The 21908-nt window shown below is 41.5% G+C and overlaps 2 protein-coding genes across 3 annotated transcripts; one reads left to right on the forward strand and one right to left on the reverse strand.

Annotated features, from left to right (window-relative positions):
• Positions 1-4109: 4109 nt before the first annotated feature.
• On the forward strand, positions 4110-7238 carry LOC120959609 (uncharacterized). 2 transcript variants are annotated; one of them, XM_040383109.2, is made up of 3 exons: positions 4110-5267; positions 5362-5623; positions 5684-7238. In XM_040383109.2, exons 1-3 carry the CDS (start codon positions 5262-5264, stop codon positions 6166-6168), a joined length of 753 nt encoding a protein of 250 aa, XP_040239043.2. In that variant the 5' UTR covers positions 4110-5261; the 3' UTR covers positions 6169-7238. The 2 variants fall into 2 exon arrangements, with proteins under 2 accessions (XP_040239043.2, XP_040239042.2); XM_040383108.2 differs by having other exon boundaries at positions 4111-5267; positions 5362-7238.
• A 10462-nt stretch (positions 7239-17700) lies between these two features.
• LOC120959820 (uncharacterized) lies at positions 17701-18365 on the reverse strand. The gene is made up of 2 exons (XM_040383483.2): positions 18309-18365; positions 17701-18148 (listed from the first exon to the last, which is right to left on the reverse strand). The coding sequence occupies exons 1-2, from the start codon at positions 18312-18314 to the stop codon at positions 17720-17722; spliced, it is 435 nt and encodes a 144-aa protein (XP_040239417.2). The 5' UTR covers positions 18315-18365; the 3' UTR covers positions 17701-17719.
• Positions 18366-21908: the final 3543 nt, after the last annotated feature.

Raw genomic sequence — 21908 nt, forward strand, 5'->3', positions numbered from 1 at the left:
ATCCATCCCGACTAAACGAAAACGCATGTGCTCGTTAACTTTGACACAAACGGGTTGACATGTTCGGCTGAATGTTTTTTTGGCTTGTTCTTAAATGATGTCTGTTGCCATTGAGCTGAGCTGAGCTTCTGGGAAGCGTAGGTCAATTTCATTATTTTTAGTACCAATATCGGTCGCACCATTGAGTGGAAAGGAAGATCCAAAGCTGGACAAATGTTGGTTCTCGGTTAAGAATGTGCATTGAAGACAAAAGGCAAAGAAATACATGTCTGGCCGGGCAGGATCCGACCCTTTCAGTCGAAATTCGTGGAATACGATATAACATACTATTTCTGCATGACTAAAAATAGATGTTGCGTTCGGTTTTTTAAATGCTGAACGATGTATTTGTGTACCGATGTGTGGATGTAAGAGGACGAACTTGCCAGTTAAAGTCTGGACTGGACTAGACCGATGTTAACGACCTGGAAGATGTGCATCGTGTGTGTTGACCCTTCGCCTGACTATAAGTACGATATAATGTAATTAGTAACAACCATTTTCACTTTAAAATAATGTTTTCCAAAACTTCAAGCCGCTATTGTTTGTAGATACCTTAATTAGCAATGATAAAATTCCAAGAACATAACGATCTGTAGACAGACGTGCCCAACCATATCTCTGTCCAGTACTTTTGGCTGTTCTGTCTAAGGGTCTTTGCGGAATGGTTGAAGCTGAAATCAAATGATGGCTACTACTTGGACCGGGAAATTGGACTACATCTGATCAAGTGGTCAAGCCATAATCCATTTAGGTTTGTTAAGTTTTGGTAGCTTTTTCGTGACTTTTCATTTGATTGAGTCACTTTTGTAGATCTTAAAAATTTGCTTGAAACCTTATTCCATTTTTTACTTTTAATCGCTAGAAGCTGAACACGTTGTTGTGTTAAGAAATTTTAATGTATTAATTCTGGGTCTTCCTAATGTCGACTGAATAATGATCAAAACCTTTCGTTTTATAGCTCTGCTTTGTCAAGTTTAGGACAAAATTTGCCCAATGGAACAATTTACACATGAATACTCCTCAGTAAATATAAGGTCGCGACACGAGGCTAATGGACTGCAACATACGTTGAGCAGAAATGTACGTTGTGCATGGGTTCTAGCTGGTACGTAAATAAGAATAGTTTTCGCGTTTATCTCATTTCTCGACTGCTTCGCAATATACACGCTTTAGACATGCAATATAAGGCAGTTAAGAGGGTAAGAAAAACAGTTTAATTCCCCAGTTACTGCCTAGTAAATGGGTTGCTCCGAAGAATAAAATGTGCAAGTTTATCGAAACATCGTAAGCCTGTAGCCTATCCCAATTGTTTAAATATTGCATTTAAAGCATCCTTTCTATTACCAATCCACCGTCCAACCTAAAGCCATCTGAAGTCTGCTTTAAACGAATATATTTCAATGAAATGCAATGTAGTCTATGGAGATACAATGCTAAAAGCGGTATAAAATATTCACACAATCAAGCATATTAAATCAGCCCATTACGTGCGAATGCGATACACTTTATCAGTTTTACATCGAAAAATTACCTTTTACAACATTCTGCAAAATTACAGCACAATGTTGAGCCGATTGATTCAACTGTGCTCGAAATTAATCCTCCCCCTTTAGTTCGTAGCGGAGAACCGTTCCGATCAATCAAAACGCAGCACGCGCTCCCACTCTCCGTGTGTGTGTGTGTGTGTGAGAGAGAGAAAAAAAGACACATGCCACAGTTCCAGCTGTGGCGCTTTCAGGCCTCCCCGCAAGAAATTAACACTTTGCATACTCTCTAATTAAACCATTGCCGAGGGCGAACAGGCAACCTTGCAGGGCATGCCCACCAGCCAGTACGGTGGTAGTCACATTTGATTAAAATGTTCCGCTTTTTCGAAAGCAGCAGGACGGGACTGTCAACGCGAACAGCGCTCTGCTGCGTAGCCTAATTGATGCCCTTTCGACAACAACGGTGGCCCCGGTGCAGTTGTGATACGCCGTCCAAATCGATGGCTTTTGATGGTGCTTGGCACAGCGCTTGGCGCTGCTCTAATTTGATGCAGTGTGGTGCACGGATTTGTTGCGATTGGTGGGACGGAAAGGGATAGTTGGACATAATACTCTTACCCGATATAAAGCCACAGCTGCTACCGGCGGGAGAAACGCATCCAGAAGCTCAATTCGTCGATGATTTTTTTGTTATTTTTGAATATTACACTTCCAGTCACTGCTCATGATTCGTTCCAGCTTCACCGGATGAAAGGGAAAGCACCCGGGGTGGATGGTAGCACCCGCGTAGGTGGCACACTTTTAATTACGAATGCATTCATACAATCACTCTAATTTCGAACCGGGCTACCCCGTTGGGACCGAGCGTAGCTGGAACGCGTGTGCTTTTGGGAGCGAATGAATTTGCTCCTACCCACCCACCCAGCTACTGGAACGGGAAAACAATATTTGCAATCTTTCCCTTCCGGTTTGGCTGTTGACGAAAGGCAAACTCGGGCGGCAAAAAAGGGCGGAAACGGGTGGCGGCTGCAGTTGATGGGAAAATAAATTATCAGATTATCAAACGACTGGCGTGCGGATGATTGATTTCGATATCAGAAACTAAAGCAAGATACTTTGAATCGGAGAGAGAGAAAGAGCACGAGAGGAAGACCGTGAGCCATAATTTCCATACGGCTGGTGTGGGGCCAATACGTTGTAGCGCACTTGTAGCACAATTGATTGAATTATTTTAATTCATATCGACTGCAGAAATTGGAATATATTGAACCTAGGGGGAGCTTGGGAGTGAGTAGGGTGTAGTTGCATGCGGCAAGAGACGAGATATTGAACACGGTCGTGTCCTACTTCGTTGCATTTTTGGTAGGGGTGGGGAGGTATTTATACGCTGCTGGGGCTGCTGCTGCTGCTGCTACGTCGATGGTTTTGCTACATTCGGCTATTTATTGACCCGGGCGGCAACAGCAATTGCCGTTTGGTGCTCTGTTTTTGTGTAATCGCAAGTGAAGAAATGAAATCACATTTAATTATAAGTTGGTTGCACCGTACAGCAGAGCAGAGATTTTGTTTTGAATTTGCATTTATTTATTGGAAGTATACATACTCTTTTGGATTAAAATCAAATTTTGTGGAATTACGGTGGCACCACGACAAGCTGCTCAAATTCGAATGCAAAAATGTGGTAAAAGCGTAACATCACCAAATCTTTAAATTGTAAATTTAAAACGTAATGTCTACTAAATTAATTTTAATATTACTTTCCAGATGGTTTGATTGCCTAATGTAGTCTGGCAGTTTCTCTCAACCTAAGGCAGAATTCGATTCCCATCAGACTAGTACCTAGTTCATCAAATCTAATACCTAGTAGTAATTATCAGAATTTATTAGACTTGTTTGAGTTTGAATTGCTCTCAAAGATAAGATCGCAATTATCTGCAAAGGTCTTTACAATAATAATTAAAAATAATAAAAGGAAGAAGAAGGAGAAGAAGAAAAGGAAGAAGAAGAAGAACAAGAAGTAGAAGAAGAAGAAATAAAGAAAGGAAGATTGAAAGAAATACAAAAAGTAAGAAAAAAAGAAAGAAAGAAAGAAAGAAATATAGAGAGCAAGGAAGAAAGAGAGAAAGGAAGAAAGAGAGAAAGAAAGGGATAATGAAAAATAGAAAGAAAAAAGAAAGAAAAGAGTAATTTTGAGACAGAGAAGAGAAGAAGAAAAACAGAAAGAGAGAAAGAAAGAATGAATGAAAAATAGAAAGAAAAAAAGAAAGAAAAGAATAATTGTGAGACATGCAGAAATAAAGATAATAACTTCAATAACAAAAATGTAAGAAGAAATGCGTAGATGATGTTGAATGATAAAAAATGTAATAACATTAAAACATAACATGTAATGAACAATAAAAAAAAAAACAAAAAAGCATGAACCCCAAATAAATAAATGTAAAAGGGACAAACGATTTTTTTTGTAATTCTATTCCCCATCTTGTTCGTGTTTTGCTTTATCTACGAAATTCAATACAATACACTGAACACACACACACACACACGTCGCAGCTGATTGGGTAACATATCACACACCTATTAGCGCTAAATAAATTAAATGCAAACAAATTCCTGCGCCTTTTTATTACATTTTGTTAACAGCGCGGCGCTAGGCATGAAATATTGAGTTCATTTCGCAAGAGGCTGTCGCTGCCCAAAAGTTCGCCCCAAACATCTCGCACTTCTTTAACCCCACACAAAAGTGGCTCATTGTTAACGTGCGCGTGAATACTTAACCGCACCAGGGAAGTGATATTTTATAACCCTTCGCCCTCATTACGTTCCGAACCCGAAACGCCGGGGAGCTTTCTTTAAAGCGCAACGCTTCAAACACACACACACAAACACAGCCCCAAATAACTGCTGACATCGATTATTGTTTTCCTAACCCTTCCGCTTCATTCGTTCGATGGGCCGGGGGCAGTCGGTCTAGAGTTTCATTTCGCCTTCTCCGCATCATCCCCATCCCCCTCAAAAACAGCATGAATAATTTATAGTGATAATTGTAATGCTTACCTACCCGTACTCGCGTAACCTTCGTGTTCAAATAACAGCATGGACATGGTCTCGAAGCTCATAAATCCTACAGCGAGTCAGCGAGACCAGTACAGGGGGCTCCCGAGACGTGTTTGGATGTCTATCATTCGATGCTCTGACCCGCTGCTGGCCACAGTCGGGATGATGTAACAATGTATTCACAGCATCAAGCCGTCCGCTCTAGCCACAGCGCCACAGCTGTCCATCTATGATGAGAAAGTTCATCTGGCTGATGTGTGCCCCGTAGCCAAGCTCTAGCGGCGAGGTAAAGGCAGGCCCGCATGCAGTGTGGCGTATGATTTTGAAGCAATAGCCGTGTGCGAGATGCAAATGTTTGGCATCTTGGCATCTTGCGTATCTTCTTTGGAGCATCAAACGGCGCAATGGTTTCTCCCCTTCCACCGTGTGGACTGTGGATCCAAGGGGCGGACCAGGCTTCGGAAATGGAGTCTGATTTGGTGTGTGTGTGTGTGTGTGTTGCTGGTGGACGTAATGGAACGGTTGTTTGTCCGGATCCGGTCACACCGAGTGCGTTGAAAGAAGTTATAAAAGTATCCGAACTGAAGATGGGCCCAGTCAGTGCTGTATGATCAGTTCCGGTGGCTGGACGTACTGCGGCGGGTTGCTGTGGACCACCCTTGGAAAAGTTCAAACATGGAAGTAAGTACCGAGCAGTGGTCGATGTTGGATACTGGTACTGAAGATCTTACGTAGCAACGTCTTTTTCGCTTCTGATTGAACGGTCTGTCGGCAGATCTGTTTCTCACTTTTACTCCAAAGCATAGCAATTCTGGGCCTCGATGGATTACCAAAGCGTCGGTGGAAGTTTAGCCGGGAATTACTGCTAAGTCGCTGCTGTCTACTAGCCCTGTTACTAGTGCTATGCTGCCAGCTAACACCCACCGTTCAGGGAGTTCCCCGAAGACACACCGCCAAAGCTTACGATGCAGAAGAGGGATACTACGAGTCCGACGGTAGCTACGAGGAAGATGACGACGAGCAGCACTACGGAACAGGTGAGACGATCCATCACGGTGCCGGCAACCCGCACGACGATAACGATTCTGTGGAAATAGAGTACGAAGAGCATGACGGACATCATCATCATCATCATCTACCGAACGGGGTCGCCGAGTCGGACGAATCCAGCGAAGATCATACCGAAGATGCTTTCAATAACGCCAACCTGCTAGCCCAACTCGGCATCCAGCAGAAGCTACCGGAAGGGTACGGGAAGAGCAAGAAGAAAGGCAAACACTACGGACCGCCGCCGGTTACGATCGCCGTCCCGTACCCGGTGCACATCGAGCGGAAGGTTCCGGTGTTTATCGAGAAGAAGGTTCCGGTGATCGTGGAAAAGCAGGTGGAAGTGCCCGTCGACCGACCGTACGAAGTGCCCGTGCCGGTGAAAGTGCCCGTCCACGAGAAGGAAGTGATACACGTGCCGAAACCGATCGTCTTCAATGTGGACCGACCGTACCCGGTGTTTGTGCACCGGACTGTGTTTGTGGACAAGTACCGGCCGTTCAAAGTGTTGATCAAGTCGAGAAGTCGCTACTAGACGCGCGTGTGTTTGACGGTTTAAAACTGGCTACTGCGATGACGTTAGACTAGAGGTTGGAGGTGAGTCTGCAAATGAAAGTTGCTAACAGGTGGCAGTGCCAACTTGATCGAACATACCAGCAACATTGTAGCGTCCAAACCGGACGAAATGAAAGTGTCAATGAACTGTGGTGCTTGAAACAGCTTGAAAGAGTGCTTTTTCGGCTTCAAAAACACACACTGCGCCTAATCCGTTCGCCAATTTTCGGCGGGGAAACCGCTGCTGTGTGACTTAGGTAATATATCCGCACCGTACATTTCGGTTTCGGTTCCCTTTCTTTCGGGGGTGGCTGAAAAGGTTGCGGCTGTGGTGGAGGAATCGAATCAACTGCACGAGTGAAACTGTTGTGGCACTGTGGCCACTTCGGTCTTCTTTGCTGCGCGCGGTGCCACCACGCACGTAACCGCACGCTCTAAAGCGAACGAAACCAAAAGTAACGAGTACCTTGTGTGACTGCCAATACCGTGTGGCTGGCCCTACTGCTTTGCTGCTGCTATTATGACTGTACACGCTCGTTCGCTTCGTGTTCGGCACGGTTGACGGATCGGTTCGGTGTGCAAACCGTTGTTTGTTAGTGATTTGTTTCATTTTCTTCTGTGCATGCGTGTATGTGTGTGTGAGTGTAAAGATACGAAATTTCGGTGCTCCGCCACTCTAAACCCTGTCCAACAATAATCCATGCAAATTAATCGGCCACTTGGAAAGAATGGTGGTACTTATTAGTCAGCAGCTGATGGGTTGTTGTTATCTCATCGATCGGCCTAGCATCGCCGGGGCATCTCCAGCAGACCTTATCGTTTGATTTTTTTTAAAATGTTGTTGTTGAGGTTTAGACGATGACCACAGCAGACCGGTGCGAGTGGTTGAAGCAAACGAGCCAGATAATACGCGCGATAAAAGGTGCGATGAAATGCATGATTGATGATTGGTCGTTGAGTGTGAAAGGGTTTGATAGTTTGCACATCACGTTGTGAAAAGTGTCTGTCTGATAGCTTTTAGTATTTGTTCTGAATAACGAGATAAGATTAACATAATGTTGTTAGAAATATGTTGTTAGAAAAGAATCACAATACATAATTTTAATAAATCATCAAACGAACGTTTCAAAAGTACCTCAAAAGAAAATATCTCAAAAGAAAGTATAGCTCAGTTATAGCTGAGAATCTAAAGTGCTTTAAAGCACATGATACCTATAAGTTTACCCATATTAAACGTATATCTTCACTAAGCTTTCTTTTTATTCTATTGTTAGAAAAATTTAACTAGGATACAGGGCTGTTTCGTAAAATTGATTGGATTCGTCTCACGATTTATTGAGCCCACATATTTTTGACTCATTACCACGGCTTATTAGCATCGTCTCATAATTTTTAAGTAATTAAAAAAAGAGTAACGCTCAATAAATCGTGGAACAAATCCAAATTATTTCAAGAAGGTTCCAAAAACCCTACGTAAAGCAACCATGGGAAACCCTGAAAGTGATTCGCCAATATTCTGTTACCTAGAACAGAGAATAAAGAGTAATTTCAGAGAATTTGGCAGATATTCAGGATTTGGATATTCGATACATAAATAGTTTCTAGCTCCAGTAACGCTGGAAAGTGAATTCCTCACTCCTGTTCCTATTTAGGTCTCTGTTCCTGTTGTCATTATACACTGCATTATTGCTGAAGTCACATCTTCTAGAACTAATTGTGAATGTTATATTATTTTCTTTCTTCTCTTGGGTTTGTTGTGTCCTCATGGTTGAGGTCCCAAAACTCTGCTTATTCCTAACTTTATTCTTATTGTTCCGATCACTGGTTCTACAATAAATCATTACATTTATTTCAAGATAGCGTTGAAAGGATTTGGAGTGTAATTTTAGCTAAGTAATTAAAAGTAAATCAGTTACAAGTAAAACATCAATTTGTAAGCTGTCAAAAAACGACAAAAAAAAACGTCGTACTGCATATCACTTTTAAGTCGATTGATAAAACGAAATGTGAAACAATGTAAGACGCATAACAACAGGATAGGAAGCGACGTGTTACAATTACCGTACTATATATCACTGAGAGCATCTAGCGTAAGTCCTAATAACTCTAATGATTAATATAAATAAAAAATCATGTTAAAATACTAAAAAAAAAACCTTTTGATTCAAGTTTTAAGCAAATATATCAAACTTCTCTAGCAAATTCATAAATGTACCTAGCAAAGGGTAAATGTACCTATAGTGGTGGTAGTACCAATAGTGGTAGTATTGCACTAAAATGCGGTCCATACGGTAAATTAAAAGTAATTAAGTTATTTACGTTAGTGTGAAATGTTCTTTAGCCTTTTACAAAGGGTTTAAAAGTTAAATGGGGCCATTCCGTTACTTAGTGACCGAAAAATCCATTATTTTGTGAAATGTGTCAACATTTTTCCAAAATCCTTAGGATTTCATAACGAAACTCATTTTTCTGTTAACGTTCTAAACGACCACATAACCACGCAATTACTAGTTTTTCAACATGATTGTTGTGAAATGTTATTGTTTTACTAAAATTATTTGCCTTTTGACTATATTTATGCATTTTTAAGTGTTTTTTACCATAGTGCCATTATAGGTACACAAAACAGGCATGTTCCTGTAGTGGTTATAGTTATAAAATCAATAAAAACAGGTCGTTTTAGATTTTTTCGAGGATATTTTTGACATGTCGTACTGTTTTCACTAAAAATAAGCAACAGAAATGAGTTTTATGTTGGTAATTTACCAAAAACAGGGCAAAATTCGCTTTTCTGGCTGAATGAAAAATTGACTTCAAATCAAGCACACTCTTCCTGGTGTTGGTTGATGACAGATGTGATGCAGTACTTTAGTCAATAGTTTCATTAATCAAATTTATACATTTTTTTACGATCAAATTATGCAAGAAACTAATATTATGGCAGTAATCCTTGCTATTCATACGAAAACAGCTTCGAGACTAAGTTTCATTGATATTATACACCGTTTTTTATGCATCTTTGTTTACCACCACTATAGGAACACAATACGACGACTATAGGAACCATACCACCATTATAGGTACAACGAAGCAGTCACAAAAATATGTATTTTTTCGTAAATTTGATGTATTTCATGGTAAAAATGGTTGTGATTGCGAAGATAAAACATATTTCAATTGCTATGTGTTAAAATATTCAGAAAATGTCCTTCCTGACACTTTAAATCCATTAAAACACATCGGTACCACTACAAATTGCACCACTATTGGTACATTTACTCTAATATGGATTTCCTTTCCAATTTTTTTTTTCAAAATTTATTTAAATTATTTAGCTTTTCCATTAAACTCAAACAATTTGCATTATTATGAATAAGTTATTTTCACATCGATCTTTTTTTCACTTTGTCGCAACTCTATCGCCAAGTACGATACCGAATTCACCAACTTGTCCAACTCTATCGCATGTTCAATTCTATCGCACGGTTGTTACTCACAAAAGCCATTAAAAGAACAAGGCTAATTCTCTTCCACCCCCTCCCCCCATTCCCTTTCCGACACTAAATCCAAATAAATTGAGTACATTCACCCACACACATACACACACACACACACTGGTTCCCTAGTACGCCTAGCTACCGAGGAGTTGTGGTTCATATTTCTTCTTCCGGTGCAGCCTGCAGCCCGGTCAAACTCCCCCCATCCTCATTGTTCCACTTTGTAGAGTCCTTGTTGTGCGGTCAGTGCTGGCAGAGAATCAGAATCTTTTCCACTGTCTGTGTCGGTTCAATGTTCACCCCCTCCTCCAACAAGTACATCGTTCACACAATGGACACAATTCTGCCGATGGCCTGTCTAAACTGTTATGATTTGCAGCAGAAGTAGCAAAACCGCCCCCTGTACACGTGCAGCACCACTCACGCAGCACTCTACACGAGTTTTTGTTTCGCTGCACTCGCTGGAAAAGTGCATCCACAGTGGTCCTTCATCCCACGTGCAGCGTGCAGTAGAAAGGGCAGCTAGGACACTTACATCAGCGGGGCAGTGACCGTCAAAGGCGGGGAACCCGTAACGAACATGCAATTTCAAGATGAATCCATAAAGAGGTAGGGAAAGAGAGGGAGAGAGAGAGAGAGAGAGAGAGAGAGAACATGAGGGTAAAAGAACAACTGGACGATACTAGCCGAGACTAGCAGCACAAACGATAGTGATAGCCCGGCGGGCTTCAGACGCTCAAGTGGGAGTGGAAGTCGCCATGAATAGAGTGGATGACACAGAAACAAAACTCGGGAAAGAAAGAAAGCAAGCCACAAAAAGAAAGCAGCAACAGCAACAACACACGGAAAAATGCATATCGCAGAACCACTCAACCACCCCGCTCCACCCGGTCGGAACACACAAATCTCGTAACCGTTTGTTGACGATATTATCGCTTAGCGAGGGCAAACCCAAATGGTCGAAGATGTCGGACATATCGGGGATCGTTTTATGGGAATCCTCGCCGAGGATCGAAAGGATGGCTTCCTCGTTACGTCCGACCGATGGAAAGTGGATGCTCAATCCTGTCCGCCCAGCCCGGTGCACATCGTCGTCATCGTCCGTCCTCCCACACGAAGCCAATGCTGTAATGGACCAGCGTTTGAGCGTTCGTTTCGCAACGGCGTTCCACCCCATGCATCCATCGTTCCATCGTTTCGTTCTCAAACTCCCTCCGGAAGGATCATGCAATCTACACATGGTATCTATAAACATGAAACTATGATGAGTTTATGATTCGCCCCGGGGTTATGGCTGGCAGAACGGTGTCCACGAGCGGCGTACGTCGTGAAGCGTTACAAAGAATTGCTGTCGTTTGCAGGGTGCCGAGGATGGGTTGGCCGGATGCTGCTTGCGATGGTTGGACGACTGGAACGGGTTAGCCCGGTAGCAGTGTCACAGCACAGCAAGCTGCAAAAAGGGGAAAAGCAAATCGCTAGCAAAAAGGGATTCAATTTGTAGTGATTCAGTTTTGAAGTATGTTTCGTTCACTTTTTTGCTGTTTTGTTTTCGGCTGTCGGCTGTTTGTTGGTGGCAGGGTATTTCAGTGGCTTGAAAGTAGTGAGTGTATTAATTTAACTTAATTAGACACATCGGGGTTTGATATTTTTATCATATTTTTGCAAACATTTAAATTGAATAATTCGCTGGTGTCTGAAATAAAAGTGTAGTTGATAACAAAAACCTGCAAGGATAATTTTTGGATCTATTTTATCCTTCGTATTGTGCTCAGTTTCGGACTTGTATGATTTTTTTTATTTTGAAAAACTATAGTTTAACGCCTTAGACGTTTAATGGTAGACGTTAAAGTTGCTTCAAGTGTACAAGTAACGATCATCTTCAATACAAATCATTCTCACAATTCCAATTATAAACATATATAAATGTAAATATAAACATTATAAATAAATTGAAGAGCCGAAGAAAGAAGAGTATCACAGGATAATAATAATAACAATAAAAATATTATTTTTGTTAATAATAATAATATAAATAATAATCTTCTTCTTCTTGTTGTTTGGCACATCAACCGCTGTCGGTCAAGGCCTGCCTGTACCCACTAGTGAAGTGAGCTTGGCTTTCAATGATTTTCTGTTACCGTAGCAGGATAGTCCGTCCTGCGTATGGGGACACGGTATATTCGGGACTTGAACCCATGACGGGCATGTTGTTACGCCGTACGAGTTGACGACTGTACCACCAGACCGACCCTAATAATTTAATAATACTAATAATAATAATAATAATAATAATAATAATAATAATAATAATAATAATAATAATAATAATAATAATAATATTAATAATAATCATAAAAATAAAAAAAAATAATAATAATAATAATAATATCAAGATAAGAAAATGAATCAAAAAAGAAGAAGAAATAGAAGCAGATAAGCATAAGTTGTGATGAGCAGAGAAAAAGTAAGAGAGAGAGAAGGATGAGAGAAGAAGAAAAGAAGAAGAATAAGATGGATAAGAGAAAAAGATAAACAGATGATAAGAAAAATGAGTAGACACAAAAGACAAATACATAAAAATTATGGAGAAAAAGAGAAAAAGAAGGATAAAAAGAAGGGCAATTATAAACTTAAAGAAGAAGATGAGTAAGAATGTGAGCTTTAGTGAGTCTTATTTCAGCTAAGCTTTGGAAGAAATGTCTGAAATTGTAACATCCATTCTGGTTCCAATGCAGTTCTGAGACCAAAACCAATTCCTTTCCAATCTTTCTATTCATGTCCAAAAGCTTCTCTTATTGTACGTTTATGTTTTTCTGATTACATTTTTCAGATTCTATCATATTCTTATTCGATTTGCAAATAATCATAAACTTTAATGTCTTCAAGCAAAGCCTAGTAACAAACCTACACATTCTACTTTCCTTTTTTTCTTTAGATTTCATTGTATTGTGACATAAATTGAACTGATGTAAGTAATTAATTTCTGTTATCTTTCACACCCTAATATTCTACTCCAAATCATTCGAAAATTATCCACACAAAATGGATTTCTTCCATCCTACTTCTGCCTGTCACTGCCAACGTTTATCTTCATCATTAAGTGAATTAATATTTTACAACCTCCACCACCCTGTACACCAGCGTGGGCTCGTTAAAATTGAGCTACATTTTGCGCGATGATATTGCTTCCTTCCGGGCGAAGGGCGATGCTCGGTACAATGTAGCAACCACTGTACTGTCATGCTGCTGCTCTTGGCGCTAAACCTGAACCTTACAGTCCAAGTAAAAAGCTTACAAAAAAAGACGCTCCCACCATGCGGTACTACACGTGCAGTGCACAGCTTTCCCATCGCGGTAGTACAAGCCGCCGTCGTCCCCGAACCAGGAGAGTATGAGGTGTGAAAATTGAATTTGAAACAACAGCTCCAGGCTTTTGAGGATGCGTTCCTGTTTTTTGTTGTTGCGTCCCTCCAAACTCGGCACACATAACTCACGACCGAAAGAAGGATACGCACCGAAAGCGGTGGTGCGTTTTCTGGTACGCACCGTGTAACGAATTCGCAATCTCTTCCTGCAAATCTTCTGGAGACGGAGGTAATTGTGATGGTAATAGTGTGCAGTTCCCGTCAAACATTGCCCTGCCCTGAGCTGACAGGCGAAGGCTGCACCGGCTGTAACACTAATCGTAAGTGATCGAAGCAAAAGGAAGGCGCAAACCCCCTGGTCGGGAGAGAAACTTTGCAACCATTCACAGCGTCACAGCGAAGGATGTTCCGTCCTGCCGTGGTGGTGGTTTGGAGCAATGGTTGGTAGGAAAAGCAACCCATCATCATGTCCCGTCACTGATGATGAGTATGATACTTTCTTCTGCACGACATGATATAACCGCCCCTAATGCTGTCATTGAACTGAATGCAGCCGCAACAATAGCCCGGACAGTTAAGAAGACAGGGCTGGGATGCTGGAAGCTTAAAATGATACGATATCACCGCACAATGGGAAAGCGTCGCACTCGCAATAGGTCGCTCCATGCCGTTTATGGCTTTTATGAAGCGAGATTTGCCGTGCCCCGATGGATGGAGGATGGATGGGAAAGACTCAGCCAGTTCTTAGATCATTGTTGGGACTACGTACTACGTACAATATTAAATTGACACAGGATACTTACCGAATGCTAGGGAGGATAGGGACAGGTTTTGCAAGGAGGATACAGCCTTACAGCTTTACAGAGCTAACATTTTTGCTGTAATATCCATCGGTAACCATCGGCTCTGCCACATACATCTGCCACAGCTAACCGCAGAACGAATGTGAACCTGTGGCGCAGCTAACGAGGTGAAGGAGGTGAAGCTTTTGTTGAAAATAAAACCCGGGCTTCATCTAAATGAAGTGCTTTTCCGCTCCTCGCTCCTGCAGCTCCCAGTGCCCATAATGCCACAGGATCTACTCAGATTATTAGTGCTGTGGGTGTGTGTTTGTGTCTATGGGCAGATATGAGATGCTTCTCGTCACTGTACCACCCGCACCCCAAGGCTCCTTCTCTCGCTGTAGTGGTTAACCGTTCCCTCCGAAGAGGACCGGGTCCACACCAAAGGAAGTGCTTTAAATGGATCAACTCCAAAGAAAGAAAGAGAGAGAGCGAGAAAAAAATGACCGCCAGATGTGCACCCACAATGTTTGCGTTATTAAATTGCCCATCTTCATTACCGAAATTTGCAATCACGCGTCAAACTTGCGAACCGTTCGCTCCCCTGTTCGCTGTGTCCCGACACCTTTCCCACAAAACAGAGCACACAAGATAAAAAGAACCGAGTGTCCGAGACTAGCCGTTTCGATTTCGAGCCCAACGACGGCAACTGCCGTCGATGTAAAGAAAAAAGAGACTCTTTTTTTGGCAGGATGGATTCCGGTGGATGGTGCATAAACGTCGAATCCATCACCATGATTGATCGATGAGTTTTACGGGTTTTTGACGAGCCCCAACACGTGCCCCGTGTTTGGAGATGGAAGAAACAGCAGGCCACGTTCGGTGTGTTGGCAATGTATCGTACTGCCGGTACCAATCATTCACAGGCTATTATTCCGGCAGGTCTGTTTTCAGGCTTGCTTGGATCAAATTTTCGACCGAATGCGTGGTTGTGCTTTGATGATGCTTCCCTGTAACCTGCATTCGAGCGTTTCCCAAAACGCTGGTTGACAGGAGCACCGGGTTGTTTGGCGAGGGGGAGACATATGAGAGAGTTTGTGTGAAATCATCAATAGCCGATGCTTTTTTTGGCCGTCGTAATGGAAACGAACACGCTTGGAAGCAATGGCAAATGGTGTATTGTGCCGAAATTGCAATTGCAAATGTAAGGCTTGCTGAGGATGCTGCTGCTGCTGCTACTGCCTAGTCGGTCAAGTTTCGAGGTCAACCCAGCTAATGGAGTGCATTCGAAACGAAATCAAAGTACATCAACCGGAATTCTAGGATGTAAAAACGGGACTCTGGGGTTCGTGATGGGAGGGTTCCTTTTTGTGGATTTTTTTGCCGTGCCCTTCCAAATTCATGCCTACGGCACCACCGCTACTCAATTTAATGAAAGCTTTAGCCGTATGAATATTTTATCTGCTCGCTTTTACTAGTCGGTGAAGGTAGTTTTGGCATTTTTTGCGCTTTGTTCGGTTTGCGTTTGTAATTTGATGATTATATTTTTGCTACATGTTTCGTAGATTGGCTTCAGGATAACTTTAAGTTGAATTCGTTTTGGTCAGAATTTATCAAAGCATGATTGGATGCGATCCAGAAGAGATATATCGTATAACGGAACCACTTTTGATAAGTATGGCAATGATGTGAAATAAGAGCTTGCGGAAATGTGTTGTGGATGATCAATGCGATTTAAGATCTACTATATATTATAATATTTTTAAATCCAGTCTTAATTCTTCATAGAATCTCGTCCGATCTCATGCCAATCAGATTCAAATGTGGTTCAAAATCCGCGAATGAACATAATATAACCCAAAATTTCTCCCAAAAACACATAGCAGAATTAATCTTGTTCTAGTACTAGAAATAGTCTTGATCGTATGCGGGACAAGGAATTACTAGGAACTCCAAAAACATTTCAGTGCTCAAACAGCTGCTTTTCTCCTGGATTCTAGATCTGATCTGATCTGAGATCAGTCTTGAATGAGATCCAGAGCCTGTACCGGATCTGATTGTGGCCCTAAACTTGTCCCACTGAAATGAACGAAACAGAGAGTACATTGACGCTTGAGCCTCTTCCACTTCTACACATCTTACTGGAAAACAGCGCCTAAGAAGAGCCCAATAATGCGTCCCTCAAGCATGGCCAACGTGTTTGCTTCTTCAGCTCGGATGCTCCAGCACTCAAGTTCATCGAGTACTACCAAGGTGTATCGATGTACCTCATATTTCGTGCATACTCGATGGCCTCTAGCAGTAGGTAGTAGTGCACGATGTCCCTCAACACAGTGTGTTCGAGTGCAATTCTTGGTGCTTTCTTCTTCTATTTGGCGTAACGTCCTACAAGGACATGCCAGCCTATGCAAGGCTTTCGAAACTTAATTCATCACCACGTAGCCGCATAGTCAATGCTTGCTACGGGAGGACGGTCCATTCTGGTCTAGAACCAATGATGGGCATGTTGTTGAGTCGTTTGAGTTGACGACTATACCACTGGACCGCCCTGGTGCTTGGTGCTTTATAAATATTATATTTATAAGGTTTTATTTATAAAACTTTTTCAAATTAATTTTGGATTTAATTTTAATTTGTCTAACTTCGGCCTTAAAATGGTCATTAAAAGGTCTCGGGTCTAATTAACTTAAATGTATTAATTCAATGAAAGAGAGAGACAGCTAGAGAGAGAAAGAGAGAGAGAGATAGAGAGAGAGAGAGAGAGAGAGAGAGAAAGAGAGAGACTTAAATATTCCTTTTTGCACACTTGATTTTCCCTTAACAATTAACTGCTCAAACAGTTCCTCATAAATCGGGCACTATCAGCAGCTTTGATCTACTAAACCCCATTCTCTCTTTCCACTCCCTCTCTCACAAACATCTTCTGCTTAATCGTTCACTATCCCTTTCACAGCCGACTTCTCACTTTCGTCTTCATCGCGCGTGCAATTGTGCATCCACGCGTACAAATGTGTGTTACGCAAAGCGGCAAGGCCTGCTTTTCTATGCCACCGAGCAGGCAGCACGAGCCGTGCGATCGTAACGGCTGGTTGGCGCGCGATCCGTAGCCGGAAGATCACAACATCTTTCGCACCCACACCGGCCACCCGACGAGCGATAAGATCAAAACCCCGGTTCGAAGGTGTTGGCCAGACCGCGTGCGTCAGCGAGTGATCGGTTTCGTTGATAATCGGCTAATAAGATTTAATCATATTCGTGTCCAACTGGACAGGTTGGGCTTAATTGGCCTAAGGGGGTGTGGAGTTTGGAGTATTTGGAATTCGGCCAGCTGAAGTAGGTGGTGTGCGGTCTGTTGTTTTGTCCCCTGCGTTTGTATCGTGTTTTCGCGAACCGTAAAGAAAACAGAAAATGGCATACCAATGATTTTTGGAGCTGAGGAAGGGTGCCGTTTGTTTGGATTTGGTTTTGGATGCTCAACCATAGGTTGCGAACGTGTTGGCAGAGTTTATGAATGAGTTTCCACGAAGAGCTGATCATGTACGGCATTTAAATGGTGGATATATCATGGATTGTTGATGATGGATAAATTAGAGCCATTTGAATTACTTTAATGGTGACTGGTTTTATGAAGTTTCGTCTAATGATATACTTTTTATTGATTTCATTAGATGCTGTCTGTCATCTTACATTGGTATTTCTTGGAAAGCTTCTAGAAGAATAAAGAGAAGACTTTCTGAATTGCTTTAGAAGATAGAGAAGAGAAAATTCATTGACACTAAATGAATAGAATTTTCTTTTCTAATTTAGTTTCCTACAATTCACAGTTCAATGAAGGCGAACAGTTTTCCCTCAGATGGCTTTAAAATCCGCTCATTTATTGACCCAGTTCAACGATACTTTCGGTACACCTCGGTGTGAGAGTGAGCTACCACCGTTCCAGCAGGCACCACGGGAACCACGGGCACTACCGGCACCACCGGCACAATTGGACCCGTGCCCCGGCGACGATGCTCGCCAATGTCGACGCGCGTGTGCAGCTGATCAACGGCTTGCATCGGACGGCGCGTAGGGAAGTGCAGCACGTGCGCCGGCCTTGTCGCCCTCACCTGATGCAGCAGCTGGTTCTGGATGTGGGCCGAAGCAACCGGCACAACCGGTACCTTCTGCACGCTGGAAAACTGATCCGTTCGGTAGTGGTAAGCGTAGGTCCCGGTCTGGCGGTAGCGAAGGTCCCGACGAGCCCGGAGTTGCGCCTCGCTAGAGCAAACGCAGACTGTCGCTAGCACGATAAGCAGCCAAAAACCAACCTCGAAGGACTTGCGGCGGATGTGGAAAAAAAGATAAAGCGAAAGTATAATTAAATCCAAACAAACAAAACGAGCGAGCGAGTAAATATTGTTTCCATTTTCGAGTTTTCGGTCCCGCCTCCCTAGGCGGGGAAGTGTTCTAGGACACCTAAGAACGGGATCGATTTACCTTCATGGTGTTGTTTAGTGGTTCAAGTGCCGTTGCTGTGCAGTGAAGAAGTGATACACTTACGACCTAACGGTGACAGGTTTTATACTGATCGGTGGTACAACAAACCCAGCAGTGGTCCAGCATGGCTTCTTCTCCAGGCAGCTAGCAGCTTGCTTGCACTGACTGCACCATCAATTGGTTTATTGATGGTAAGCTTTAATGATTTTATTGCGCCGCATTAGGACATTTCCTTTCAACTGTTTCTAAGCTCACATTCCATGGTATTGAGGGCATTTTGTGCGGACTAGTTTGCAACGTGCGATTGATCAATCATATTTTTTGCAACACTTTGCGCTATCGTTTTTGGGGAGGGGAGTGGTGGTATGGTATTTTGGCAAACCGTTTTGCTTCGATCAGGTTTTGGTGGTTTGGTAACATTTTTGGAGGGAACTAAACGGTTTAAAAAATATTTTTCTACAAGCTTAAATTCAAGTGATTTTTCCTTAAAGTCTCTGGAATCTCTGCAGAATTTTGCACAAAAATACACCAGAGTAAAACCCTTTCCTCATATTTTTTTTTTATTTTACCGTGGGAAACAATCAATCTGCACACTAGAAGCAGTTTTAATTCCGAACATAAATATGAAAAAGTAGATTCAACTCTCTTTTTTCATCACTTAAACAGCAATTTTTATTGCATTTACATAAAATACTTCCAACCTATTTTTATTACAAATTGAAAATGACTGAAATGATCTATGTCATATCACAATCATTTTACCACATCCTGGTATCCTTATCTTACATAATGCTTTATAGGTCTGAAATGACGTTATTTGATATGTTAAAGGGTTTATCACGATTTATTGGTCAATTTCCATGATTTTTTGGTGCGTTTCCATGATTTTTTGGTCGTATCCCATCGATTTTTGGTTCGTTTCCATAATTTCCTAGTATTTTCCGATTGAATAGCAATACAATGATGTACAAAGCATTATTTTCTTCGTTGGGCGGTCCCATGGTACAGTCGTCAGCTCAATAACATGCCCATCATGGTTTCAATCCTAGAATGAAGCCTGTATAGGCCGGTACGTCCTCGTAGGACGTTATGCCAAATAGAAGAATATCTTCGTTTTTACAAGGATTTTCATAGAATGTTGTTTGTTCCCAATTAACTGACATTATGTCACGTATTATTATATTGTTTTCAGGATTTTTGGTATCATACTATATACTATATTTTATATTTGAAGAATTGATTTGACATAAAATTGAAAAACAATCTGTAATCATTGCGCTAATTCAAAGCAATACCAAATTATATAGAAAATATTCAAAATATCGTAAGATGTAGATTTTGATCTTCCGGAGACATTCAAACAGAGCCGTTGATCCATCTATTTTAGAGAAACTCTTTATGCTGACCGAATAAATATTTTTTCACTTTTTTGGTATAAAGCATTGATTCAAGCGGAACTTTAAAACAAACCAAAACACATCACTAACACCGTTGATCTTCAATTTACAGTGAAAATTTAATCTGTTTTGCATTACAATGATCCACATATGTTTGCACATGAAATAGATCTTCAATTTTCTTTACGTTTCTCATTGATATATATAATTACTCAACTTTTCCTACATTTTCAAAAAAATAAAAGCTATCAGTATTGCAGTGTGTTCTATTCTCAATCACAAATTGTAACCTAGCTTATATTTAATCAATAACATCCTGCTAGTACCATATATCTTCATCGACCGGACGGATCCCACTGATAGTAATGATCACTCTAATCACACGCGCTAATAATGATCGTATTTTCACCAACTCGATCCACACAAAAACACTAAGCCATTTACAATTTATCGAAGCTGTAGGAAGAGATTTCGCCTGTAAATAACACGCCTCCGAGCCCTCGGCCTACACCGAGCGATTCGAACGTAAGGCGTGAAGAACATTCTACGTGCGCGCTTTGCGTCGTATATTGCAAGCGAACCCGAGGAGCGAAACCATTCTACACTGGGCTAGCCGTTTTTCAACCGAACCCACCTTCACACAAACCCTAAGACAAGGGCGCCTGTACCTTAAGGCCGCCCCTCGAGAAGAACGACTTTCGGCCTTCAAGTGCAAACGAGATGAATGGTGTCGCTTGTAAAGCGCCGTACACCAGTTTGTTCTCGTTACGTGGCCATTTCTAGAGCGAAACTTTTGTTTCGCCCGAACGCTAGCACGATGCGCCGGAGGGGCTAGCGGATAGGCGCGGTACCACCGGCACACCGCCACGGGCTGTAAATTGCGTTATCAAGACGTATAAATTTAGGATGTTTTGTAATTATTTAATGTGGTTTTCTCCATATCCTGATTTATGTGCGATATTAACTTTAATTGGTGTCTCCCGAGCCGTGATAATAATGGATGTACTGCTAATGTTTTCGCCCGGCCCTCAGAGCCTGTCTGTGTCTGTGTCTTGGAGAGCGTTCCCGGGTCCTGGCAAACATGAAGCACAACAACAATACCGGGCGTTACAAACGAGCGTCTTGCAGACGAGTGGCACTGCTCTCTGGCACTGCAGTTGTATCCGGTTGCAAACGATGGTTTCGCTGCCTGTGTGGACTCTCTGTGACTGTGTGACTTCATGACGTTTTGTGTTTCATCGTGCGCTCTAATCGTTCACTCCGTTTGCCCATGAACAGTTTTATCTACCATTCGAAGTCGTTTCATATTCTTCTGCGTGAGATGCTTGCCAGCAATCAATTATTTTTACCATTTCTGCTGCTTTGTCTGTTGCCACCGTTGCTACCAAGTGCTACCAAGGTAATTGTGTGGTTGTACCGATAGAACCGTCTCGGTTTCAGGTGAGTTGTTGGAAAATTAAATGCAAGGGATGTAGCGGGATGTAGCGGGATGAAAGCTCCCTCGACTGAGCTATTATTTGTCATTGTTTTATTGTGATGATGATTCCTTTTAACACGATTGCATTGAGGCATCATTTTGAGTGGTACTTGCTGGATAGTTGAAGAAATTTATTACACTTTCTCATGTACTTGATTATACTAAAATAAGTTTCTTTTACTAGTAATTTTCAGAACTCTTAAGGAAGTTTGAAAAATAAGTAAAAAATCAGGATGTTTTATTAGATGGATATAAATATAACTTAACATTTACTCCTTTCAACAAGTTCTTCAAAAATTCTCATTCTGGTTACTCTTTAATACTTTTTGTGAAATAATTCACAGTATTGTTTACGCAATTATTCCCAAAATCATTTTAACCCCAACAATAATTCGTGTAAAAATTCTTAACAAGTAAAAACTCCTTTTGCGTAAAGCTGCTTACGTTTACAAAAGTAACATAAAAATGAAAAATAATTATTTGCATTCATAAGATAAACTCTTCAATTATTATCTAAAACTTAACGAAGCGATGAAATAATAAAAAATATGGAAAATGAGAGAAGATCGCAAACATAAACAATTTTAGGAAAAATAGTACAAGTGTAAAGAAAGAGAGTTATAGTAAATCAGTTAAAAATAAATCTAAAATTCTTCTAAATCATTCAAAAAAGAGAACAACCACTAACTTTAGTTGAAATTATGTTTAAACTTCCCAAAAAATTAC

Source organism: Anopheles coluzzii, chromosome 3 (genome assembly GCF_943734685.1).
Source record: "Anopheles coluzzii chromosome 3, AcolN3, whole genome shotgun sequence".
Lineage (NCBI taxonomy): Eukaryota > Metazoa > Arthropoda > Insecta > Diptera > Culicidae > Anopheles > Anopheles coluzzii.